General features: G+C 42.9%; 1 protein-coding gene across 3 annotated transcripts in view; it reads right to left on the bottom strand.

The window, feature by feature from the left end:
* Positions 1–27,614, bottom strand: part of slc5a11 (solute carrier family 5 member 11) — a 40,141-nt gene extending 12,527 nt beyond the window's left edge. The window contains exons 1-10 of one of the 3 annotated variants that reach the window (XM_062964679.1): positions 27,504–27,614; positions 20,540–20,712; positions 18,322–18,393; positions 16,294–16,398; positions 11,703–11,762; positions 10,306–10,410; positions 7,607–7,712; positions 5,042–5,122; positions 2,645–2,850; positions 105–240 (exon numbers count right to left, since the gene is read on the bottom strand). In XM_062964679.1, the coding sequence (XP_062820749.1) occupies positions 105–240; positions 2,645–2,850; positions 5,042–5,122; positions 7,607–7,712; positions 10,306–10,410; positions 11,703–11,762; positions 16,294–16,398; positions 18,322–18,393; positions 20,540–20,677 (1,009 nt within the window). In that variant the 5' untranslated portion in view covers positions 20,678–20,712; positions 27,504–27,614. Of the gene's footprint in view, positions 1–104; positions 241–2,644; positions 2,851–5,041; positions 5,123–7,606; positions 7,713–10,305; positions 10,411–11,702; positions 11,763–16,293; positions 16,399–18,321; positions 18,394–20,539; positions 20,713–23,477; positions 23,615–25,552; positions 25,712–27,503 lie in introns of those variants that run through there. The other 2 variants (XM_062964678.1, XM_062964680.1) reach the window with 2 other exon arrangements.
* Between the last annotated feature and the right edge of the window lie 382 nt (positions 27,615–27,996).

The raw sequence follows: 27,996 nt of genomic DNA, 5'->3' as shown, positions 1-27,996 counted from the left end.
TCTAGGTCAAGGCGCCTGACCCATTGGGATCTGGGGAAGCCATATAAGATGCCACATTCCTGCAAAATCCCATTGCAACGGTTGCAAACTCCTTTGGGTCTCACCTGGGAAGAGGATGCGGCTGATCATGCCGGGGAAGACCATCATGAAGAGGGGCAGGATCTTCAGGTAGGAGGCCAAGAGGGCCCCACCTTTGGCGTGGGGCAGGCTCTTGGCCGCCAGGGACCTCTGCACAATGACCTGCCGGACAAGGAAGAGGGTCTGGGTCTCCCGTTCCCTCATTTCTCCATCCAGACATTATAAGCAGCTGGCCCTATTAATGCTCCCAATACCATGCTTCTATTGATGCAATGATATTGACATCGGAAGGCCTGGCAAGCAATAGGATCCGCTCCCAAGATTATAGCATGATCCCGTCGATGTAATGATATCCACATGGAACATGGTCCTATTAATATTATTAACGTTGGAAGGGCTGTAAGTAAATAGGATACATTCCAAGATCATGGCATGGTCCCTATAATGCAATGATATTAACAAGGGAAATGCTGTCAATAGGGTCTGCTCCCAGTATCATGGCACGGTCCTATTAATATTATTAATACTTAAATAATATATAAATAACATATTATTATTATTTTATTATGACACAGCAAACAAATATATACACACACACACACACACACACACACACACACACACACATACATATACATATATACTAGCTTTGCCCGGCCACGCGTTGCTGTGGCTTATGGGAATCCTTTGTTGGCCAGGTGGAATAGCAGTGAATAGCCTTGCAGTCTCAAAGCCTGGCCGTTTTCTGGAGTAGCTGGAGCTTTTTGTTGTATGAACGTAGAGGCATGGATGAGGGGTTGTGCTGCCAAGTTTAGTGTTTCTGGGATGTGTAGTTTTGTAGTTTTCTCCTAGGCCGAAATTTCATTACATATATATATATATATATATATATATATATATATATATATATATATATGCTGTCAAGCAATAGGGTCTGCTCCCAGTATCATGGCACGGTCCTATTAATAGTATTAGTTCTTAAATAATATATAAATAATATATTAAAAATAATATATTAATGATATATTTATATAATAATACTTTTTAATTATTATATAATATATTATTTTATTATGACACAGCAAACAAGATAGATATGCTGGATTTCGTATCACAAAATCACAAGTCGAACACTTCCCAAGTGTCTAGGACTGTGTGATGTATTTTCGGATGATGCTGCAGATCCCAGCAGGGTGGCCTTTTGCAGTTGGCAGATCGTAATTTTGTCAATGTCTATCGTTTCCCACTGCCAACTGAGATCTTTTGGCACGGCACCCAGTGTTCCCATCACCACCAGGACCACCTGCACTGGTTTCTGCCAGAGTCTTTGAAGTTCAATCTTGAGGTCCTGATAGTGGCTGAGTTTTTCCTGTTGTTTTTCGTCAATGCGACTGTCACCTGGGATGGCAACATCAATGATCCAAACTTTTTTCTTTTCCACAACTGTGATGTCTGGTGTGTTGTGTTCCAGAACTTTGTCAGTCTGGATTCGAAAGTCCCACAGTATCTTTGCGTGCTCATTTTCCAATACTTTTGCAGGTTTGTGATCCCACCAGTTCTTTGCTGCTGGGAGGTAGTACTTGGGGCATAAGTTCCAATGAATCATTTGGGCCACATAGTTGTGCCTCTGTTTGTAGTCTGTCTGTGCAATTTTATTATTATTATTATTATTATTATTATTATTATTATTATTGACAAAATCACGATCTGCCAACTGCTAAAGGCCACCCGACTGAGATATGCGCGCATCATCCGAAAATACATCACACAGTCCTAGACACTTCGGAAGTGTTCGACTTGTGATTTTTTGATACGAAATCCAGCATATCTATCTCGTTTGCTGTGTCATAATAAAATAATAATAATAATAACAACAACAACAACAACAACAACAACAACAACATCACACAGTCCTAGACACTTGGGAAGTGTTCGACTTGTGATTTTTTGATACGAAATCCAGCATATCTATCTCGTTTGCTGTGTCATAATAACATAATAATAATAATAATAATAATAATAATAATAATAACAACAACAACAACAACAACAACATCACACAGTCCTAGACATTTGGGAAGTGTTCGACTTGTGATTTTTTGATACGAAATCCAGCTTATCTATCTTGTTTGCTGTGTCATAATAAAATAATAATAATAATAATAATAATAATAATAATAATAATAATAATAATAATAATAATAATAATGGTTTTTTGTGCATTTTCTGGGCTGTATGGCCATGTTCCATGCCTGCCATAGATGTGGGCGAAACGTCAGGCGAGAATGCTTCTGGAACATGGCTATACAGCCTGGAAAATGCACAACAACCCGGTGATTCCAGCCATGAAAGCCTTCGACAACACAACAACAATAATAATAGGACCAAGCTGCTTTGAGTCTCCTCTAGGAGAGATAAAGCGGAGTATTGTCATAATATTATATTATTATATACTATATGATGATTTTATATTATATAATAATATAATAATAATATTAATAGGAGCAAGCCGCTTTGGGTGTCCTTCAGGCGAGATAAAGCGGAGTTTTATAATCATATTCTCTACCTGGTCGGTGCACCAGTACCAGAGGGAGGGGATGGTCATCCCCACCAGGACCCCCGGCCAGGGCAGGTCGGAGGTCACCGGGTCCCGGAAGATGTGGAAGGCGTCCTCCCTGGGCAGACCGCAAGTGCCGTTCCCGTCCCGTTGGCTGGTGACCGCCTGGAAGTATCGCTTCTGCAGGTCCTCCAGGCCTCCAACCTTGGCAAAACCTAGGAGGAGAAGCCGACACAATCCGATCACTCCCGGCAGATGGCCATCCGACCTCATAGGCATTAATAGGTTCATAGAGGGAAATAGGGCTTTCGAATCACAAAGTTGGAGGGAACCCCGAAGGCCATCCAGTCCAGCCCCCTTCCTCCCGACAGATGGCCATCCAACCTCTTAAAGGTTCATAGAGATGTTGGGCTTTCTGCCATGCAAGCACAATCAAAGCTCTCCTAACAGATGGCCATTCAACCTCATCAAGACATTGGGCTTTAGACTCACAGAGCTGGAGGAAACCCCAAAGGCCACTCAGTTCAAACCAATTCTGCCATGCAAGCACAATCAAAGCCCTCCTAACAGATGGCCATCCAACCTCATAAAAGTTCATAGAGACATCAGGATTTGGACTCATAGAGCTGAAAGAAACCCCAAAGGCCATCCAGTTCAACCCAATTCTACCATGCAAGCATAATCAAAGCCCTCCTAACAGATGGCCATCCAACCTCATTAAGATTCATAGAGACATCGGGCTTTCTGCCATGCAAGCACAATCAAAACCCTCCTAACAGATGGCCATCCAACCTCATCAAGGTTCATAGAGACATAGGGCTTTAGACTCATAGAGTTGGAGGAAACCCCAAAGGCCATCCAGTCCAGCCCCCTGCTGCCATGCAAGAAAGCACAATCAAAGCCCTCCTAACAGATGGCCATCCAACCTCATAGACATTAGAAGATTCATAGAGAAATTGGACATCAGAGTCATAGAGTTGATGAAAACCACAAAGGCCATCCAGTCCAGCCCTAGTCTGTCAGGCAGGAACAATCAAAGCCCTCTTAACAGATGGCCACCCAACCTCATAGACATTAGAAGATTCATAGAGAAATTGGACATCAGAGTCATAGAGTTGATGAAAACCACAAAGGCCATCCAGTCCAGCCCCAATCTGCCAGGCAGGAACAATCAAAGCCCTCATAATAGATGGCCACCCAACCTCATAGACATTAGAAGATTCATAGAGAAATTGGACATCAGAGTCATAAAGTTGATGAAAACCACAAAGGCCATCCAGTCCAGCCCTAGTCTGTCAGGCAGGAACAATCAAAGCCCTCTTAACAGATGGCCACCCAACCTCATAGACATTAGAAGATTCATAGAGAAATTGGACATCAGAGTCATAGAGTTGATGAAAACCACAAAGGCCATCCAGTCCAGCCCCAATCTGCCAGGCAGGAACAATCAAAGCCCTCTTAATAGATGGCCACCCAACCTCATAGACATTAGAAGATTCATAGAGAAATTGGACATCAGAGTCATAAAGTTGATGAAAACCACAAAGGCCATCCAGTCCAGCCCTAGTCTGTCAGGCAGGAACAATCAAAGCCCTCTTAACAGATGGCCACCCAACCTCATAGACATTAGAAGATTCATAGAGAAATTGGACATCAGAGTCATAGAGTTGATGAAAACCACAAAGGCCATCCAGTCCAGCCCCAGTCTGTCAGGCAGGAACAATCAAAGCCCTCTTAACAGATGGCCACCCAACCTCATAGACATTAGAAGATTCATAGAGAAATTGGACATCAGAGTCATAAAGTTGATGAAAACCACAAAGGCCATCCAGTCCAGCCCCAGTCTGTCAGGCAGGAACAATCAAAGCCCTCTTAACAGATGGCCACCCAACCTCATAGACATTAGAAGATTCATAGAGAAATTGGACATCAGAGTCATAGAGTTGATGAAAACCACAAAGGCCATCCAGTCCAGCCCCAGTCTGTCAGGCAGGAACAATCAAAGCCCTCTTAACAGATGGCCACCCAACCTCATAGACATTAGAAGATTCATAGAGAAATTGGACATCAGAGTCATAGAGTTGATGAAAACCACAAAGGCCATCCAGTCCAGCCCTAGTCTGTCAGGCAGGAACAATCAAAGCCCTCTTAACAGATGGCCACCCAACCTCATAGACATTAGAAGATTCATAGAGAAATTGGGCTTCAGGGTCATAGAGTTGATGAAAACCCCAAAAGCCATCCAGTCCAGCCCCAATCTGTCAGGCAGGAACAATCAAAGCCCTCTTAACAGATGGCCACCCAACCTCATAGACATTGGAAGGTTCAAGGGGATAAATAGGGCTTTAGAGTCATAGAACAGTGGAAACTCTCCTTAATGCCCTGAATGCAAGGAAAGGCACTCACTGAATCCCATGAGGGTCAGGGCTCCGGCCAGCATGATGACCGTCTGCAGGGTGTCCGTGTAGATGACCGCTGCCAGGCCACCTGCAGAGAGACCAGAGAGAAGTGGGAAAGGCTTATTTTGGGGTCTGGGGACCGATGTGGGTCTGGAGAAATCACATAAAGCTCCATAAACCAGGGACAAAACCCATGGGTCAAGATCTGGACTGAGTTGGGGCAATGTCCACAAACATCTTGCCTCCAATTAACCTTTCCATATCACTTTATGTCCTCTTTCTATTCCAAAATCAGTTATTTTATGCTATATCTTTGCTAGGAAAATGGTCTTAAGGGTCTTTTGCCATTAAGGGCTACCACTGCCCCATATAGAGAACAATTGTGATGATGTTGATGATGATGATGACTATTATATAATGTAACAACAACAACAACAATAATATAATAATGTAGTTATTATATTTATATAATAAATATAAATATATTTAATATAACAATAAGCTTAACCAGCTCCTCTTTGCCAAATGTCTAGCAGGCAATAATAATGTCAAGGGAAGGTCTATGACTTTAAATATATGTGTTTTAAATACATATTGTTTAAAGAGATAATAGCAGGATATAAAATAAATATTGTCAGCACTATGCTGCACCCTGCCTTCAGCCTTGAAGGGAAAATAACAACAACAACAACAACAACAACAGAATAGCAATAATAATAGAATAGCAATAATAATAATATTAGAACAGCAATAATAATAGTATTATAAGAGTAGCAATAATAATAGAATAGCAATAATAATATTATAATAGCAGTAATAATAACGGAAATAATAATAACAATAATAGAATAGCAATAATAACAATAGCAATAATAAAAGCAATAATAGAATAGCAATAAAAATAACAATATTAGAACAGCAATAATAATAATGTTAGGGGCCCCTGGTGGCACAGTGTGTTAAAGCGCTGAGCTGCTGAACTTGCTGACCAAAAGGTCCCAGGTTCAAATCCCGGGAGAGGAGTGAGTGCCTGCTGTTAGCCCCAGCTCCTGCCAACCTAGCAGTTCGAAAACATGCCAATGTGAGTAGATCAATAGGTACCGCTCCAGCGGGAAGGTGATGGCGCTCCATGCAGTCATGCCAATGGCCACATGACCTTGGAGGTGTCTACGGACAACGCCGGCTCTTCGGCTTAGAAATGGAGATGAGCACCAACCCCCAGAGTCGGACACGACTGGACTTAACCTCAGGGGAAACCTTTACATTACTTAATAATAATATTATAATAGTAGCAATAATAATATAATAGCAATAATAATATTAGTAGAAATAATAAAGGAAACCGACAAAACCATTGATCATCTCCTCAGCTGCTGTAAGAAAATCGCACAGACAGACTACAAACAGAGGCACAACTATGTGGCCCAAATGATTCATTGGAACTTATGCCTCAAGTACCACCTCCCAGCAGCAAAGAACTGGTGGGATCACAAACCTGCAAAAGTATTGGAAAATGAGCACGCAAAGATACTGTGGGACTTCCGAATCCAGACTGACAAAGTTCTGGAACACAACACACCAGACATCATAGTTGTGGAAAAGAAAAAGGTTTGGATCATTGATGTTGCCATCCCAGGTGACAGTCGCATTGACGAAAAACAACAGGAAAAACTCAGCCACTATCAGGACCTCAAGACTGAACTTCAAAGACTCTGGCAGAAACCAGTGCAGGTGGTCCCGGTGGTGATGGGCACACTGGGTGCCGTGCCAAAAGACCTCAGCCGGCATTGGAAACAATAGACATTGACAAAATTACGATCTGTCAAGTGCAAAAGGCCACCCTACTGGGATCTGCACGCATCATCCGAAAATTCATCACACAGTCCTAGACACTTGGGAAGTGTTCAACTTGTGGTTTTGTGATATGAAATCCAGCATATCTATCTTGTTTGCTGTGTCATAATAAAATAATAATAATAGCAATAATAATAATAGTATTATAATAGTAGCAATAATAATAGAATAGCAATTATAATAATATTAGAACAGCAATAATAATAATAATAATATAGCAATAATAATAAATAGCAATAATAATATTATAATAGCAATAATAACAATAGCAATAATAAAAGCAATAATAATAGAAAGCAATAATAATATTATAATAGCAATAATAACAATAGCAATAATAAAAGCAATGATAGAATAGTAATAATAATAATAATATAATAATATTAGAACAGCAATAACAATATTAGTAATAATAATAATAATAATAATAATAATAATAATATCTTCACAGTAGGATCCCATGCCAGATAGGTAGCGAACCCACCCCAGGTCTTATTCCAACCTTGGAGAAGGCTTTGAAACCTGGAATGGATTGGTTGCCCCACTGGCACCAATTCATAGAGTTTGAAGGGGCACCCAGAGGGCATCTAGTCCAACCCTCTGCCATGCAAGAATAGAGGGCCCAAGACGGACATCTAAGTGGACCATTGGCCATCTAAAGGCCACCAAAGCTGGGCAATAGACTCTTCACCCCCAAAATGCCTGGGTTCGGACCCACCTGCCACGGTGTAAATAGCCGTGATGACCAGCAAGCCGATGACCGCCACATAGAGGTCCCAGTGCAAGGCCTGCTGGATGAACAAGGCTCCTGCGTACATGTCAACCTGGAGGAGGAGACGAGGGCATTATTGCATTATTGGTCCAGATTTCCAAGGATTTCATTCCGAACGGCTTCACATTCGCCCCTTGAAGTTCAGACTTAAATCCGGAGCGGGTCCAAAAGTGTCCAAGGCAATGGACCCAAACAAAGCTTTGCATATGATGACATTATAGGTCTAAACTGGATTCATTACATCATTATATCACATCAGAGTCACATTAAGGGCACTGAAGTCCAGATTCGGTTCTCTCCAAATCCCTATGCAAAGCAAGAGATTTATAGTTAATCGTTTTGCAAGAGGATTCAAACAGGGAAACAATAGGCCACAAGGAAGTCTGGTTTGTACGGGGTTTTTGCACGGTTTTGCAATCCGGCACACCTTGAATGCCAGCAAGTCCGGTGAGTCACCGACAATTACCAAAGGTGTTTGCTTTCGCGGTTGAGGAGGATAAACTGGGTTTGGATTTTGGAGTTTAAGACCCTAAAGGTTTCAGCACGGGTCCGATCTTGGGTGCTAAGCAGGGCCGGCCCTGGTTAGGATTTGGATGGGAGACCGCCGAGGGAAACTGCAGCATCTACAGTTCTAGGTTCAGATAATAAAGCCCAGCCATTGAGGAGGATAAACTGGGTTTGGATTTTGGAGTTTAAGACCCTAAAGGTCTCAACATGGGTCCAATCTTGGGTGCTAAGCAGGGTTGGCTCTGGTCAGGATTTGGATGAGAGACCGCCGAGGAAAACTGTAGGCTCAATTTCAGAGGAATGGTCTAGGAAAACCCCTTTTGAGTTTTCCTTGTCTAAGAAATCCCTATTGAAAACTGGATGCTAAGCAGGGCCAGCCCTGGTTAGTATTTGGATGGGAGACCGCCGAGGAAAACTGTAGGCTCAATTTCAGAGGAATGGTCTGGGAAAACCCCTTTTGAGTTTTCCTTGTCTAAGAAATCCCTATTGAAAACTGGATGCTAAGCAGGGCCAGCCCTGGTTAGTATTTGGATGGGAGACCGCCAAGGAAAACTGCGGCCTCTATTTCAGAGTAATGGTCTGGGAAAACCCCTTTTGAGTTTTCCTTGTCTAAGAAATCCCTATTGAAAACTGGATGTTAAGCAGGGCCAGCCCTGGTTAGCATTTGGATGAGAGACCGCCGAAGAAAACTGTAGCCTTTATTTCAGAGGAAGAGTCTGGAAACTCCCCATTGCAACTTTCTTGTCTAAGAAATCCCTATTGAAATCTGGATGCTAAGCAGGGCCAGACCTGGTTAGCATTTGGATGGGAGACCGCCAGGGAAACCTGCAGGCTCAATTTCAGAGGAAGGGGGAAATTTCATGTCTAGTTCCATTCCTACAGTTCTAGGTTCAGATAATAAAGCCCAGCCGTTGAGGAGGATAAATTGGGTTTGGATTTTGGAGTTTAAGACCCTAAAGGTCTCAACATGGGTCCGATCTTGGGTGCTAAGCAGGGCCGGCCCTGGTGAGGATTTGGATGGGAAACCGCCAAGGAAAACTGCAGCCTCCACAGTTCTGGGTTCAGATAATAAAGCCCAGCCGTTGAGGAGGATAAACTGGATTTGGATTTTGGAGTTTAAGACCCTAAAGGTCTCAACATGGGTCCGATCTTGGGTGCTAAGCAGGGCCGGCCCTGGTGAGGATTTGGATGGGAAACCGCCAAGGAAAACTGCAGCCTCTACAGTTCTGGGTTCAGATAATAAAGCCCAGCCATTGAGGAGGATAAACTGGATTTGGATTTTGTACTTTAAGACCCTAAAGGTTTCAGAACAGGTCCGATCTTGGGTGCTAAGCAGGGCCGGCCCTGGTGAGGATTTGGATGGGAAACCGCCGAGGAAAACTGCAGCTTCTACAGTTCTAGGTTCAGAAAATAAAGCCCAGCCGTTGAGGAGGATAAACTGGGTTTGGATTTTGGAGTTTGATCCTAAAGGTCTGAACATGGGTCCGATCTTGAGTGCTAAGCAGGGCCGGCCCTGGTCGGGATTTGGATGGGAGACCGCCGAGGAAAACCGCAGCCTCTATTTCAGAGAAAGGGTCTGGGAAAACCACCTCTGAGTCTTCCTCGCCTAAGAAATCCCTATTGAAAATTAGATGCTAAGCAGGGCCAACCCTGGTTAGGATTTGGATGGGAGACCACCGAGGAAAACTGCGGCTTCTATTTCATAGGAAGTGTCTGGGGAAAACCCCTTTGAGTCTTTCTTGTCTAAGAAATTCCTATTGAAAATTAGATGCAAAGCAGGGCCGGCCCTGGTTAGCATTTGGATGGGAGACTGCCGAAAATTCTATGCTTAGCTCAATTCTCACAGTTCTAGGTTCAGATTCTCAAGCAATTAACCTTTCTGGATAATGAAACTGCCCTGGATTGGGCAATCGGTTTGGGAACGGCGTTGGTTGCACGAAGCGGCAGGTTTCTTTTGCACAACTTGAGACGAAATATACAAATGACTTTCAGTTGGATACGGTTTTTTAAAAGACTGCATCAACACCCCCCATGATATATGCAAATGTATGCAAATATATGTAAATATCACACCTAAGCGGGACCTACTCTTTCCAAGCCAGTTCTGTTCTGTCTCCTCTCGCTGCCTCCTTACTTACTGAGATTTTGGTGAATATATAGATAAACAAGTAGAGGATGGCTAAGAAGATCTGGATCCGTTTGCCGCCGAAGCGCCGCTGCAGGTACTCCGGCATGGTGGTCACCTGGAAATAATAATAATAATAATAATAATAATAATAATAATAATAATAATAATAACCTGCTTTAATTGAAGTCAAAATCAGAAACTCCTCAAAGCACCACAGACAAAAAAATCAGTACAAGAAAATCGGACTACAAACTAGAGCTGACAGTTGGCACAACAAAACATTGCATGGAATAATAATAATAATAATAATAATAATAATAATAATATAGAGGACTCTAGTAAAACAAGCAGTCAAAGAAGAACATACCCTGGCAGAATATGTAAAGCAAAGTGAAGAACCAGCTGTGATTGAAGTCAAAAATCAGAAACTCCTCAGAGCACAGCAGACAAAAAACCAGTACAAGAAAACCGCACTACAAACTAGAGCTGACAGCTGGCACAACAAAACATTGCATGGAAAGTTCCTTGACAAAATTGAAGGAAAAGTTGATAAGGAGAAGACCTGGCTCTGGCTCTCGAATGGGACCCTGAAGAAGGAGACAGAAGGCCTGATCCTTGCAGCCCAGGTGCAAGCCATCAGGACAAAGGCAATTCAGGCCAAGATCGAAAAATCAGCTGATGACCCAAAATGCAGACTGTGCAAGGAAACCGACCAAACCATTGACCATCTCCTCAGCTGCTGTAAGAAAATTGCACAGACAGACTACAAACAGAGGCACAACTACGTGGCCCAAATGATTCATTGGAACTTATGCCTCAAGTACCACCTCCCAGCAGCAAAGAACTGGTGGGATCACAAACCTGCAAAAGTCTTGGAAAATGAGCACGCAAAGATACTGTGGGACTTCCGAATCCAGACTGACAAAGTTCTGGAACACAACACACCAGACATCACAGTTGTGGAAAAGAAAAAGGTTTGGATCATTGATGTTGCCATCCCAGATGAAAAACAACAGGAAAAACTCAGCCGCTCTCAGGACCTCAAGATTGAACTTCAAAGACTCTGGCAGAAACCAGTGCAGGTGGTCCCGGTGGTGATGGGCACACTGGGTGCCGTGCCAAAAGATCTCAGCCGGCATTTGGAAACAATAGACATTGACAAAATCACGATCTGCCAACTGCAAAAGGCCACCCTACTGGGATGTGCACGCATCATCCGAAAATACATCACACAGTCCTAGACACTTGGGAAGTGTTCGACTTGTGATTTTGTGATACGAAATCCAACATATCTATCTTGTTTGCTGTGTCATACAATATAATAATAATAATAATAATAATAATAATAATAATAATAATAATAATGAATTTATTGCCTACATTCTCAAAGCAGGATTGAGTACTCACCCCGGCTGCGATGTAGATGGGAAGGAACAGCCAGGCCATCACCAAGACACAGAACATGCCCTGCAGAGGGAAACAATGGACATGTCAGAGGGAAAGCAGAAGCCAGAATACTGTTTTAGGAGCCAGGATTCACCCTCCACTCTGCTCTGCATTTGGCTCGCTTAAAGGAATATAATATGCGTTTTTCCCATGGAGTAAACAACAAAACTACTGAACCAGATCACACCAAATTTGGCCACAAAAGACATAGTCATTCAATCTGTGTCTTTCCATCAAAAAATCCCCATAAAATTAGGTCCAAATTATAGAACCCCCCCCCCAAAAAAACCCAAAAATTATTAACCAAGTATACTAACCATTACATTACTTCCCATAACAACAGACTACACCACACCAACGCGTGGCCGAGACATATTCTAGTCAGGAAACAACCAGAACCAGTTAACACCTCCCAACAAAGGATTCCCCCTCAGAGTTATTATTATTATTATTATTATTATTATTATTATTATTATTATTAGGAACCATCAAAAAATGAACAAAACCTGGCAGCCAGCATTTGAGGCAGGAAACAATCAGGGCCAGCCAACCTCCCAACAAAGGATTCCCCCAGGGAGGAAACAACCAGGCTTTGAAGCTGCAAGACCATTCAATGCTAATCAAGGTAACTAATTACAACATTCATACTTGCCTCCACAGACAAAAACCCACTTAGGTCAATGCCACAGCAACGCGTGGCCCAGCTCTATATATATATATATATATATATATATATATATATATATATATATAGCCGGGCCACACATTTCCAACTGCCCCATTCAAGGAAGTTTCCAACTGCCCCATTCAAATTTAATGGGTAGTCTTGGTAGCCGCAATAGGAGAGAGTATCTCAAAGGCAATTAGTTAGTTCCAATCCAAAACACTGCAGAGTCTTGGTCACAGTTAGCAGAGATGTTATAGCACAGCCTCTGACCTTGTATAGTAGCCCACTGCTTGAATTAGCACACTTGAGCTCTGGCTTTGATCTAAACTTCTTTGGAGGTTTATTCTTCCATCGTTGATATATACAACTATTTATAGTCAGCTATCAGTATCGAGAGATACTCACAACCATAGCAATACACTCAATGTTGTTGGCGATGGATTACAGATGCAGAGAGATCATAGCAAGCTATCTAAGATAGCAGAGAGCATTTCCCCCTCCAGGAAGGAAATAACTCATGTCTCTATTTTCCATAACCCTGCAGTGGACTATGTAGAAACACATGTACATTAGAAATGTATTTTTCCACACATGGGAAGTCCATGTAATGCATTCCTATGTAATACGGCATTTTTCTATCTTGCAATGGCAGACAAAGGTTTGAGGTAATGAGACAAAGAGAGTTCCGGTTGCTGTAGAAAAAGACATTTATTCTCAGTGGCCAGAGAGAATAAGCAATAAGAAGGACCTTCCCCTGTAATCAGGAAAGCGAAGGTATGGAACAAAGAAACACAGGTTCTTATATACCCTTTTTTCCTCCATCTACCTACGTCATATAGACATTATCCATCACCAATTAGTGTCAAAAAAAGTCTTACTTTGCACTTTACTAAAAGCTACTTTTGCATTTTCCTAAAATATAGGCTACTTTCAAGACCTCTGACCCTCCATTAGGCCTTATCTAAGGAATTCCTATCTTGGCTCTCAGGGATCCATTAATTAAGGAATTCCCCCCTACCTTAGCTTGTCAGAGAGTCATTAGCACTCCTACATGGCACCAGGTCTTATCTTGACATCCCAAAAACCTTAATTTGTCTTTTATCCATTAGCTTATCTCTTCTTGTTGACACTTGACATATGTCTCTGGCCCTTAGGGTGAACTTTGGTCTCTGCTTATAGGGAGACGGTTATTTGCTAAGCAGAGTGTATTTTGGGGCTATATGCACACAATCTGCTTGTGAATAATAATAATAATTATTATTTATTTATTTATACCCCGCCACCATCTCCCTGTGGGGACTCGGGGTGGCTCACAATGTTACAAAAGTAACAGCGCAAATACATTAACAATATACACAGTTTAAAACACAAGAAGATGATAAAACAGAAGTTAAAACAAAGGTTTATACAACAGTAATAATATCAAACAACCACCAATGCAATTCAGTCAACTTCAAAGGGGGGGGGGACTATATCAGCAATCTATATATATAAAAGTGTGATGGAATCCTGGCACCGAGCAAAACAACAAAACTAAACACCCCCCAACCTCGAAATTTCACACCACAATCCATCATCCACGCCTCGAGGTTGAAACCACAAAATATCACATCCCGAACCTCCACAGGTCCTAAAAAACCCCAAAAACCGGAGCTATTCAGTGCAATTCCAATGGGACACAGCAACACGTGGCAGGGCACAGCTAGTATAAGATACAATCATTAGATTAAAATGATTACATTTTTCCTATTCCTATTTCTAATATGATTACTAGGCATGTCCGATCGATGAAAAAAATGTTTCAATTCTCGTTTCTAAAGTAGGGAGCGCTGGCGCTTCGATATAGAAAGTATTTCCGATTATTTCACCCAAAAATTTCGGATATTTCCGAAAATTCATAATGATTCTAAATGTTTCTAAAATGGCGGACGCGCATGCGCAATTGCTACACACCAGGCTTGTATGGCAATCTTCCATGTCGACGCAGAGGACGTTAGCCCCCACCTTTGCGTCCATTGTGGAAGCTTCTGATTGGCCGGGGAGCGGCGGCCAAGTTAGGCTGCGCTAAGCTCCCATTCAAGGTAGGTTGCAGAAACAAATTTTTAAAAATATTTTTAAAAATATATTTTAAAAAATTTATGGGGGGAAAAAATTAACGAAACATTAAGAGACAATTAGAGAATGGGCCAACAATGGTTCGAATTACATTGCTGGTTGTGCTGTGAGACAATGTCTCGGAATGCGTATCAAAAAGCAAGAACAATCTGAAATAATTCCGATATACAATTCAAAATGATTTTTTGGACATGTCTAATGATTACATTCAATATATAGTTTCTAGTATCATATTATCCCAATACACCTTCATCAATCTGATAGCATTAAGACAGCATGAAAAATAACAACAACACCTTGAAAGACGAGTCAACCTACTTGACCGAAAGACTAAACTATTGGTATTGCATTGGTTTTATTATGAGCCTCTTTGAGTCTCTGTTTTAGATTACTACTACTACTACTACTAATAATAATAATAATAATAATAATAATAATAATAAAGTTCCCATGATCCCATAGCATTGTGCCATGGAAGTTAAAAGGGATGCCAAACCGCATTAATCGTACAATGTAGATGCACTCAGCATCTCATCCATAGGACAAAATAGGTTTAATTCTATCACTTGCCAAATGGGAATGCTGGAATTCACCAATGAAAGGGCCGTGATGCCGTTTCTGCACCACTGGCCGCCACTAAAGTTGACTTTTCTTCCAGGGCCAGACACTCAATGGATGCACAGCCTTCAGATAAAAACAGGCATGAGTCCATGAAACCATGCGCCTCGTAAAAGGTGTTTCGGGTGATGCAACAGCATCCTTTTGTTGTTGTTTTTTTCCTGGAACAAGATGAATGGGGAGAGAGATCCAAGAGCCACGCAGAGGTTGAGCAATGGATCAAAGGGCAGGAGCAGCCGTTGCCAACTGGGTTTGGGGCGAGTGACAACGTGCCCACTGGCAGCCAGGAAGCACATCCCGAACACGAGGCAAAGGGCTTCAATGCATGTTCCTCCTAGACTACACTGCAAACAGATGGAATACCTTCTTCCACAGTGCCCAAAGAAATGGCACATTGTTGTTGCAAACCCATAGTACTGTGCAAAGAAATATTTAATACCTTCTTCCGCAATGCCCAAAGAAATGGCATATTGTTGTTGCAAACCTATAGTATTGTGCAAAGAGGTATTAAATACCTTCTTCCGCAGTGCCCAAAGAAATGGCACATTGTTGTTGCAAACCTATAGTATTGTGCAAAGAGGTACTGAATACCTTCTTCCGCAATGCCCAAAGAAATTGCATATTGTTGTTGCAAACCCATAGTATCCTGCAAAGAGGTATTAAATACCTTCTTCTGCAATGCCCAAAGAAATGGCATATTGTTGTTGCAAACCTATAATATTGTGCAAAGAGCTATTAAATACTTTCTTCCGCAATACCCAAAAAATGGTATATTGTTGTTGCAAACCTATAGTATTGTGCAAAGAGATATTAAATACCTTCTTCCGCAATACCCAAAAAAATGGTATATTGTTGTTGCAAACCTATAGTATTGTGCAAAGAGGTATTAAATACCTTCCTCCGCAATATCCAAAAAAAGATATATTGTTGTTGTAAACCTATAGTATTGTGCAAAGAGGTATTGAATACCTTCTTCTGCAATGCGCATAAAATGGCATATTGTTGTTGCAAACCCATAGTATTGTGCAAGGAGGTATTGAATACCTTCTTCTGCAATGCCCAAAAATGGCATATTGTTGTTGCATCCCCAAACATGGGACCATGCCCTGACTAAAGGCATTGGCTCATTGTAAAGAGGGAAGGCCAACTCACATTCCACTCGTAGGCCGTGGCCGCGATGCCGGACGCTGCCCCGGAGCCGGCCAAGCCGATGAAGTGCCCGCTGCCCACGTTGCTGGCAAAAAGGGAGGCCCCCACCTGTCAGAAAGGAGCAGAGAACAAATTCAGACTGCATCCCAAAGCAGATCCCATGGCACATGCAGCCCATATTTTGATATTCCTCCAGCATTTGAAGGAGACATCTAGCAGGGCTTTATTTCCTAAAAACGTATTAAAATCTTCCTCGGCACATCACATAAACCAATGCGACGCAAATAGATACAGATTAGAATGACATAGCCTGGCTTCAATGCAGTTGTACCATCATAAAGTTGCATAAAGCAGTGGATCGAAAGCACTGAATACCTTCTTCTGCGATGCCCATAAAGTGGCATATTGATAGCATTATGAAAAGAGGCACTGCATACCTTCTTCTGCAATATGTCTTCTGCAAAAATCATATTATTGTTGCAAAACTTGTAGCATTGTGCAAAGGAGCATTGGATACCTTCTTCTGCAATGCCCATGAAAGGACATATCGATGTCTCTACATTCCTTACAATAGCATTGTGCAAAGAGGCACTGGATACCTTCTTCTGCAATGCCCCTAAAATGGCATATTGATAGCATTGTGCAAAGAGGCGTTGGATACCTTCTTCCGCAATATGTATTCTTCAAAAGATATATTGTTGTTCCAAACCCAAAGCATTGTGCAAAGAAGAATTGGATACCTTCTTCTGCAATGCCCATAAAATGACATATTGATGTCTCTAGATTTTACAATAGCATTGTGCAAAGAGGCACTGGATACCTTCTTCCGCAATATGTATTCTCCAAAAGACATATTGTTGTTCCAAACCCAAAACATTGTGCAAAGAGGCACTGGATACCTTCTTCCACAATATATATTCTCCAAAAGACATATTGTTGTTCTAAACCCAAAGCATTGTGCGAAGAGGCACTGGATACCTTCTTCCACAATATGTATTTTTCAAAAGACATATTGATGTTCCAAACCCAAAGCATTGTGCAAAGAGGCACTGGATACCTTCTTCTGCAATATATATTCCCTAAAAGACATATTATTGTTCTAAACCCAAAGCATTGTGCGAAGAGGCACTGGATACCTTCTTCCGCAATATGTATTTTTCAAAAGGCATGTTGTTGTTCCAAACCCAAAGCATTGTGCAAAGAGGCACTGGATACCTTCTTCCGCAACACCCATAAAAGGACATATTGATAGCATTGTGCAAAGAGGCACTGGATACCTTCTTCCGCAATGCCCATAAAAGGACATATTGATGCCTCTAGATTCCTTACAATAGCATTGTGCAAAGAGGCACTGGATACATTCTTCTGCAATGCCCCTAAAATGGCATATTGATAGTATTGTACAAAGAGGCACTGGATACCTTCTTCCACAATATATATTCTCCAAAAGACATATTGTTGTTCTAAACCCAAAGCATTGTGCGAAGAGGCACTGGATACCTTCTTCCACAATATGTATTTTTCAAAAGACATATTGATGTTCCAAACCCAAAGCATTGTGCAAAGAGGCACTGGATACCTTCTTCTGCAATATATATTCCCTAAAAGACATATTATTGTTCTAAACCCAAAGCATTGTGCGAAGAGGCACTGGATACCTTCTTCCGCAATATGTATTTTTCAAAAGGCATGTTGTTGTTCCAAACCCAAAGCATTGTGCAAAGAGGCACTGGATACCTTCTTCCGCAACACCCATAAAAGGACATATTGATAGCATTGTGCAAAGAGGCACTGGATACCTTCTTCCGCAATGCCCATAAAAGGACATATTGATGCCTCTAGATTCCTTACAATAGCATTGTGCAAAGAGGCACTGGATACATTCTTCTGCAATGCCCCTAAAATGGCATATTGATAGTATTGTACAAAGAGGCACTGGATACCTTCTTTCGCAATCTCCATAAAAGGGCGTAATGGGGGCCCCTATTCTACTACCCTCAAATGGGTTCCTGACCATCGGAAATGACTTACCGGCCACCAGACCATCTCCCCTCCGGCCAGGAAGTAGCCCTTCACGGTGCTGCGCTTGGTCTTCCACATGGACTGCGGGAAACATAGAGTAGGGTCAAGATGGGGAATCCCAAAACAATTTCCCCATTGGGGATCTGGGAGAGCAACTATGAGCATTGGACTACCCCTTTCCATTGTCTATGGAAACTGGGCTGTCTGTGTGATCTCCCATCCAAGTCCTAACCAGGGCTGACCCTGCTTAGCTGCCATTAGATGTTTTATGGATTACTAGCTGTGCCCTGCCACGCGTTGCTGTGGCCAATTGGAATTGCTGCTTGAAAGCCTGGCCGTTTTCTACATAGGGTATGCTTGCTAGGCCAGGTTGAATGAGATGGAGTAGCCTCGTGGTTTCCAAAGTCTGGCTTTGAAGCTGCAAGGCTGTTCAGTGTTAATCAAGGTGGGCCACAAAGGGGTTGAGATATGTGTGGAATAACGTGCAGTGTGGTAGAAAGAACTGTTGTCTGGTTGAGGCAGGTCTTGCCATGGATCTCCTTGATTAGCATTGAATAGGCATGCAGCTTCAAGGTCTGCCTGGTTAGTACCTGGAAGAATCCTTTACTGGGACGTGTTAGCTGGGTGGGATTATTTAAGTTGTTTAGCATTGAATGGTCTTGTAGCTTCCAAGCCTGGCTGCTTCCTGCGTGAGGGAATCCTTTGTTGGGAGGTGTTAGCTGGTCCTGGTTGTTTCCTGTGTGGAATTCCCTTGTGTTCTGAGTGTTGTTGTTTATTTAGTGTCGTGATTTTAGAGATTATATTGTTGTGTATTGTTATTAGAGCACAGTAATTATTATACATTATATTGATAATGTTATATGATTTGCCTGGAACAGGATTATATGAGGCCCCTTCTACGCAATGGTTTAAAATTCACACTGAAATGGTGTTTTGTTTTTGTTTTTTTACTGTGGCCTAGGAGGCAGCCTGGCTTTGAAGCTGCAAGGCTGTTTAGTGTCAATCAAGGTGGGTCACAAAGGGGTGCATTCCGGTTTTTGGGGGTTTTTGGCCCCATGGAGGTTAGGGATGTGTAGTTTGTTTGTAAGAACATAGAGACGTGGATGAGGGGTTCTGTTGTCAATTTTCTAGGTTGGGGAGCCTTTAGTTTCAATGTTTTGCCTGGTGGAGCGATGCCATTCTCCTTTTATATATATAGATAGATAGTAGACATGTCCAAAAAATCGTTTTGAATCGTATATTGGAATTATTTCGGATTGTTCTTGCTTTTTGATACACATTCCGAGACATTGTCTCACAGCGCAACCAGCAATGTAATTCAAATCATTGTTGGCCCATTCTCTAATTGTCTCTTAATGTTACATTAACTTTTTTCTCCCCAAATTTTTAAAAATATATTTTTAAAAATATTTTAATTTTTTTTTGTTTCTGCAACCTACCTAGAATGGGAGCTTAGCGCAGCCTAACATGGCTAGTGTTGATGAGGATAGCTCAAGAAATGAGGGCGGGAGAGCCCTGTAAAAGTCCCCCCCCCCCCCCCGGTTCCCTTTTTTTTTTTTGGCGATTGCGCATGCGCGTCCGCCAATTTAGAAACATTTCGAATCATTACGAATTTTCAGAAATATCTGAAATTTTTGGGTGAAAAAATCGGAAATACTTTCTATATCGAAGTGCCAGCGCCCCCTACTTTAGAAACGAGAATTTGAACATTTTTTTCATCGATCGGACATGCCTAATAGATACCCTGTTTCCCCTAAAATAAGACATCCCCAAAAAATAAGACCTAGTAGAGGTTTTTCTGAATTGCTAAATATAAGGCCTCCCCTGAAAGTAAGACCTAGCAAAGTTTTTGTTTGGAAGCATGCCCGGCGCCCACCAAACAAAACACCATAACATGCAGGATTAGTATATGTACATACTAGTTGTTTATGGAAATAATGGTAGTAACAAGAAATTCTTGACAGGATTCACAGTTTGTCTGGTTATGTTGGTTTGTGATGGCAACTACTGTGCAGTATAGAATAAATGTTCATTTTTTTGTTCAACAATAAATGTGAATTCTTCTTCATGGAAAAATAAGACATCCCCTGAAAATAAGACCTAGTGCATCTTTGGGAGCAAAAATTAATATAAGACACTGTCTTATTTTCGGGGAAACACGGTAGATAGATGGGACACATAGTCCTCCCAAAACTCATTTTCAGTGAGGCGGAAAGACCTTCCTTACCCAAAGCCCGACAGCCAGGACGAAGACAAAGTACAGGACCAAGACGGCGATGTCCACGGCCTCCAGGTTCTGCTGGGGAAAGGCGTCCCATCGTCCAGTGCTGTCCGTAGGGGCCAAAGTGGTGCCACCGGCCTCCATGGCTCCTGGGTGCCTTCACTTCCCAATGCGCTTATCTGGCCCAAAGAAATAGGGATTACAAAGGGCCCGGCTCCCTGGGAGACATAGTTGGCCAAATATGTGACTTCGGGACCGACCCAGGAAAGAAAGAGCTCAAGGCAAGCAAGGGTCAGGTGGCCCAAGCGCTTGTTTGTCCAGCGGGAAGAGAAACAGGCAAATTCCGGGGCCAGAGCCAAGGGCAACAGGACGGATCAACCGCCGGAAAGAAAAGAGTGGGGTTTTGGGGGCAGGAGAGTGTGCAAAGATTTTCCCCAATTTGAAATATGCACTGAACCTTAACTGCCTTGGCTCAATGCAACGGCACCCTAAGGTTTGCAAGGTGCATCTGCACTGCAGGGTGAATGCACTGCAGCACCACTTCAACAGCCAAAAGGATTGGGCCTTCATCAAACTACAATTTCCCAGTATTTTATACTAGAGCGAGAGTGGGGTCAAAGTGGTCTCCCATCCAGGGATCTGCCAGGTTCAGCCCTGCTTAGCAGCCAAAATGAGAAGAGATACAAGAAATAATAATAATAACAGCAGGAGCAATAGTAACAAAAAATAACTTGGAGTCTTTCAGGAAACAGCCGGATCCAACTTAGCAGCCAAAACCAAGATCAAAAGAGACATACAGTAGAGTCTCACTTATCCAACACTCGCATATCCACGTTCTGGATTATCCAACGCATTTTTGTAGTCAATGTTTTCAATACATCATAATATTTTAAATTCATAAATACAGTAATTACTACATAGTATTACTGTGTACTGAACTACTTTTTCTGCCAAATTTGTTGTATAACATGATGTTTTGGTGCTTAATTTGTAAAATCATAACCTAATTTGATGTTTAATAGGCTTTTCCTTACTGCTTCCTTATTATCCAACATATTCACTTATCCAACATTCTGCCGGCCTGTTTATGTTGGATAAGTGAGACTCTACTGTAGTAGTAATAATAATAATAATAATGGTAATGATAATAATAGACTGGAGTTTTCTCCCAATTCTCCAGGCCCTAACTTAGCAGCCAAAACCAAGATCAAAAGATACATAATAATAATAATTGCAGCAATAATAATAATAATAATAGACTGAAGTTTTCTCCCAATTCTCCAAACCCTAACTTAGCAGCCAAAACCAAGATCAAAAGATACATAATAATAATAATAATAATTGCAGCAATAATAATAATAATAATAATAATAATAATAATAATAATAATAGACTGGAGTCTTCTCTCAATCCTCTCCCTGGAGTCTCTCATTTGGGAAGCAGCCAGGTCCAGCCCTGCTTAGCATCCAAACTCAAGACCAGAAGAAAATAATAATATTAATAATAATAATAATAATAATAATAATAATAATGCAACCTACGTATCATACATTTAGGGATCAATCATTCTCTGTTTTGATCAAAAACCCAAACCTGAAGATGTAATAATAATAATAATAGTAACAATAATAACAATAATAAGTAGTAGTTTGGCACCGCCTTCTCAATGTAATTAGATCCTGGGATTGGTATTTTGGCAAAGAAGGCCAAAGACCTTGGGAAACTACAACTCCCTCAACTCTGTAGCATAGAGGCATGGCAGGGAAATCATCCCAAGCTCAGTATCCACACCAATCCAATATCCACACCAAATATTATTTTTGTTTTAGACAGGAGTCTTCCCCAATCCAACACTCTCTCCTTCAGGGATCAGCCAGGTTCTTGCTCTGCTTTGCACCCAAAGCCAGAAACAGAAGAGCTTCAATAATAATAATACTAATACTAATAATAATAATAATAATAATAATAATAATAATAATATGAAATCCAGCATATCTATCTTGTTTGCTGTGTCATAAAATAACAACAACAACAACAACAACAACAACAACAACAACAACAACAACAACAACAACAAAACATTGCATGGAAAGTTCCTTGACAAAATTGAAGGAAAAGCTGATAAGGAGAAGACCTGGCTCTGGCTCACGAATGGGACCCTGAAGAAGGAGACAGAAGGCCTGATCCTTGCAGCCCAAGAGCAAGACATCAGGACAAAGGCAATTCAGGCCAAGATCGAAAAATCAGCTGAGGACCCAAAATGCAGACTGTGCAAGGAAGCTGACGAAACTATGGATCATCTCCTCAGCTGCTGTAAGAAAATCGCACAGACAGACTACAAACAGAGGTACAACCATGTGGCCCAAATGATCCATTGGAACTTATGCCTCAAGTCCCACCTCCCAGCAGCAAAGAACTGGTGGGATCACAAACCTGCAAAAGTATTGGAAAGTGAGCATGCAAAGATCCTGTGGAACTTCCGAATCCCGACTGACAAAGTTCTGGAATACAACACACCAGACATCACAGTTGTGGAAAAGAAAAAGGTTTGGATCATTGATGTCGCCATCCCAGGTGACAGTCGCATAGACGAAAAACAACAGGAAAAACTCAGCCGCTATCAGGACCTCAAGATTGAACTGCAAAGACTCTGGCAGAAACCAGGGCAGGTGGTCCACGTTGGGTGCCGTGCCAAAAGATCTCAGCTGGCATTTGGAAACAAGAGACATTGACAAAATCACGATCTGCACTGCAAAAGGCCACCCTGCTGGGATCTGCATGCATCATCCGAAAATACATCACATGGTCCTAGACACTTGGGAAGTGTTCAACTTGTGATTTTGTGATATGAAATCCAGCATTTCTATCTTGTTTGCTGTGTCATAAAATAATAATAATAATAATAATAATAATAATAATAATAATAATAATAATAATAATAAACCTGTCCAGACCCTTCCTTGGAGCCAAGGGTCAGAAGGGACGTCGCTCACGGTCAAGGGGTCACCTCCAGCCAGGCCAGGAAGGAGTGAAACTCCCCGAAGGAGTCCTCTGCCGAGGGCGAGTTCCCCGGGAGCGGACAAACGGGTTTTCCTCCTTGGCTGAAGGGTGCTTCTGGGCACGAGATGGGGCCAGGCTTGCAGCCAAGCCTCCTCTTTGTGCCATTTCCCAATTGGCTGCAATCCCATTCAAGTGGCGGGAAGTTCCCTTGGCACAACAGGTTCAGGACAACCTCTAAAATGCCGATACCGGTCTCAGGATACTTTCCCTGCCATGGCTTAATGCTACGGAGTCGTGAGATTTGTGGTTTCCCTAGGTCGCCGGACTTCTCATCCAAAACTACAAATCCCAGGGTCTCACCACATTGGTGCATCCCAACCAAGGAAGGCGCAGACCTTGTAAAAATTACAACTCAAAGGTTTCCACAGCATCGAACCAACAGTGAAAGTGGTGCCAAACTGTCTCAACCCCATAGTGTAGACGCACCCAGTGCTTTCTCTGCCCTAGAGTAAACAAACAGCCATTTAGGAGAGAGTAAACAGGTTTGTTTGTTGTGGGACAAATCTCACTGCATCAAGGGGAATATTTATCCCCTGCAAATCATCTGTTTTCCTTCCCGGTAACTTTTCTTATAGATACAGACCAGCAAGTAGATTTGCAAAGTGAGGCCAAGTAATAATAATAATTATAATAATAATTATAATAATAATAATAAAACAAGAAAACTCATGACCATTCATCATTCACTGCACCCTCGCAGTGATGTTGACCGGCTCTATCTGCCTAGAAGATCAGGGGGAAGAGGACTCTTACAAGTCAAACAAGCAGTCAAAGAAGAAGAACATGCCCTGGCAGAATATGGAAAGCAAAGTGAAGAACCTGCTTTGATTGAAGTCAAAAATCAGAAACTCCTCAAAGCACAGCAGACAAAAAATCAGTACAAGAAAGCCACACTACAAACTAGAGCTGACAGCTGGCACAACAAAACATTGCATGGAAAGTTCCTTGACAAAATTGAAGGAAAAGCTGATAAGGAGAAGACCTGGCTCTGGCTCACGAATGGGACCCTGAAGAAGGAGACAGAAGGCCTGATCCTTGCAGCCCAGGAGCAAGACATCAGGACAAAGGCAATCAAGGCCAAGATTGAAAAATCAGCTGATGACCCAAAATGCAGACTGTGCAAGGAAACCGACAAAACCATTGATCATATCCTCAGCTGCTGCCTCCCAGCAGCAAAGAACTGGTGGGATCAAAAACCTGCAAAAGTCTTGGAAAATGAGCACGCAAAGATACTGTGGGACTTCCGAATCCAGACTGACAAAGTTCTGGAACACAACACACCAGACATCACAGTTGTGGAAAAGAAAAAAGTTTGGATCATTGATGTTGCCATCCCAGGTGACAGTCGCATTGACGAAAAACAACAGGAAAAACTCAGCCGCTATCAGGACCTCAAGATTGAACTGCAAAGACTCTGGCAGAAACCAGTGCAGGTGGTCCCGGTGGTGATGGGCACACTGGGTGCCGTGCCAAAAGATCTCAGCCGGCATTTGGAAACAATAGACATTGACAAAATTACGATCTGCCAACTGCAAAAGGCCACCCTACTGGGATCTGCTTGCATCATCCGAAAATACATCACACAGTCCTAGACACTTGGGAAGTGTTGGACTTGTGATTTTGTGATACGTATCTACTTTTATTTTGAAATTTTCCACCCTCGGAAAGCCCACCCTCGGCTTGTACTCAAGTCAATACATTTTCCCAGTTTTTGTGGTAAAATTAGGTGCTTCAGCTTATATTTGGGTCGGCTTATCCTTGAGTATATACGGTAATAGTACATAACACAGTTGAACCTTTCTTATAAAAGCAGTAATGCTAAATGCAAGATGCGTAGGTGAGGGCAATTGTGTGCTATGAGAAGCAGAGGCCTCTCCTGCATTTGGAAAGGACCTTTGTCCCAAAATCGAATGCTGAAGACTATGTACCTGACGTCCCAGGTGCCACTCAAGGACTCACCTGTCGGTGCCGGGGCCGTTCTTGGCGCTCCATCTCCTCCGGCAACAAGAAAAGCAACACTCCTCTTGCCTTGCAGCCTCCAAGCGCATGGAAAGTTTGGCCATTTTGTGGATTCAGAGCACAGCCGGCTCAGTTTCCTCCTTGGCACAAAGGCCCGGGGGCGGGAGGCCGGAGAACAAGGGGGGCATTGAAGCGGAGGAGCCGCCGAAAGTGGCCACCCAAAGCCCATTGTTGGCTCTGCCAGGGAGCCTGGACTGGACCAACCCTATGACGCTGCAATGCGAGGAAACTGATGCTGTTCAAAGCTCTGGGCCTGGGTGGGACCCACAAAGGCCATCTAGTCCAACCTTCTTCTGCAATGGAGGAAGCTACAACCCAATCCCTCTTGAGATGCCCATCCAGACATCCAGACCTTCCAATAGATGGATATGTGGATGGATGGGACCCCCAAAGGCCATCTAGTCCATCTGGATATCCATCTGGACCTGGATGGGACCCCCAAAGGCCATCTAGTCCATCTGGATATCCAGATGGATGAACATATCTGGACCTGGATGGGACCCCCAAAGGCCATCTAGTCCACCTGGATATCCATCTGGACCTGGATGGGACCCCCAAAGGCCATTTAGTCCATCTGGATATCCATCTGGACCTGGATGGGACCCCCAAAGGCCATCTAGTCCACCTGGATATCCAGATGGATGAACATATCTGGACCTGGATGGGACCCCCAAAGGCCATCTAGTCCACCTGGATATCCATCTGGACCTGGATGGGACCCCCAAAGGCCATTTAGTCCATCTGGATATCCATCTGGACCTGGATGGGACCCCCAAAGGCCATTTAGTCCATCTGGATATCCATCTGGACCTGGATGGGACCCCCAAAGGCCATTTAGTCCATCTGGATATCCATCTGGACCTGGATGGGACCCCCAAAGGCCATTTAGTCCATCTGGATATCCATCTGGACCTGGATGGGACCCCCAAAGGCCATTTAGTCCATCTGGATATCCATCTGGACCTGGATGGGACCCCCAAAGGCCATCTAGTCCACCTGGATATCCAGATGGATGAACATATCTGGACCTGGATGGGACCCCCAAAGGCCATCTAGTCCATCTGGATATCCATCTGGACCTGGATGGGACCCCCAAAGGCCATCTAGTCCACCTGGATATCCAGATGGATGAACATATCTGGACCTGGATGGGACCCCCAAAGGCCATCTAGTCCACCTGGATATCCATCTGGACCTGGATGGGACCCCCAAATGCCATTTAGTCCATCTGGATATCCATCTGGACCTGGATGGGACCCCCAAAGGCCATCTAGTCCACCTGGATATCCAGATGGATTAACATATCTGGACTTGGATGGAACCCCCAAAGGCCATCTAGTCCAACCTACTTCTGCAATGAAAGAAGATACAACCTGATCCCTCTTGAGATACCCATCCATCCAAAGGTAAAGGTTTCCCCTGACGTTAAGTCCAGTCGTGTATGACTGGTGGTTGGTGCTCATCTCCATTTCTAAGCCGAGGTGCCGGCGTTGTCCATAGACACCTCCAAGGTCATGTGGCCGGCATGACTGCATAGAGCGCTGTTACCTTCCCGCCGGAGCAGCACCTATTGATCTACTCACATTGGCATGTTTTCGAATTGCTAGGTTAGCAGGAGCTGGAGCTAACAGCGGCTGCTCACGCTGCTCCTGGGATTTGAACCTGGGACCATTCAGTCTCCAGCACAGTGCTTTAACGCACTTCGCCATCTAGTCCGCCAGACAGGAAGACACCACCCAAGCCCTCCCGACAGATGCCTCTGGTTCAAGACCTCCAGGGAAGGAGACTCAAATTGCATTGCCAAACAGATGTCAAACTTTGCAAACTTTTTTGTTAACGTTCAAGTCCATTCTAACTATGAGAAGAAGCCCAAACTGGGGATGGGACTCACCCTCTTCGGTGCCACCAGCTGCCCACGGATCCTTGCATTGGCTTAAATAATTGTGGGAAAAGTGTGAATTTTATAGCTGGAGCAGCCGCATTCCTGGTGCCCTGGTTACTGTTTGAGCCTTGTGTGCCCTGCGAGGAAATGGGACGCTGGGACGCCTTATCGGGGATGTGGGGGTCAAACTCCAAAGGGTATCCTCTGCCCATTGCAAGAAAGAGAGGGGAGAACGAGAAAGAAAACACAACAAAAGTATGCCAGGCCCCTTGGAAACCTCAACTGATGGGAAGGAAGCACCAACAAAACTATATTTTACAACGAACATCAAGAAGTGTTTTCCGACATTTTTGCACATTGAGAATTTGCAACGTACCGTATATACTCGAGTATAAGCCGACCCGAATATAAGCCGAGGTACCCAATTTTACCACAAATAAACCGGGAAAACATTGACTCCAGTATAAGCCAAGGGTGGTAAATTTCAGAAATAAAAATACAT

This window comes from Anolis carolinensis, unplaced genomic scaffold (assembly GCF_035594765.1).
Source record: "Anolis carolinensis isolate JA03-04 unplaced genomic scaffold, rAnoCar3.1.pri scaffold_13, whole genome shotgun sequence".
NCBI classification, from domain to species: Eukaryota; Metazoa; Chordata; class Lepidosauria; order Squamata; family Dactyloidae; genus Anolis; species Anolis carolinensis.
Note: the sequence above shows the minus strand (reverse complement) of the source record. Positions and strands in the feature narration are given on the sequence as shown.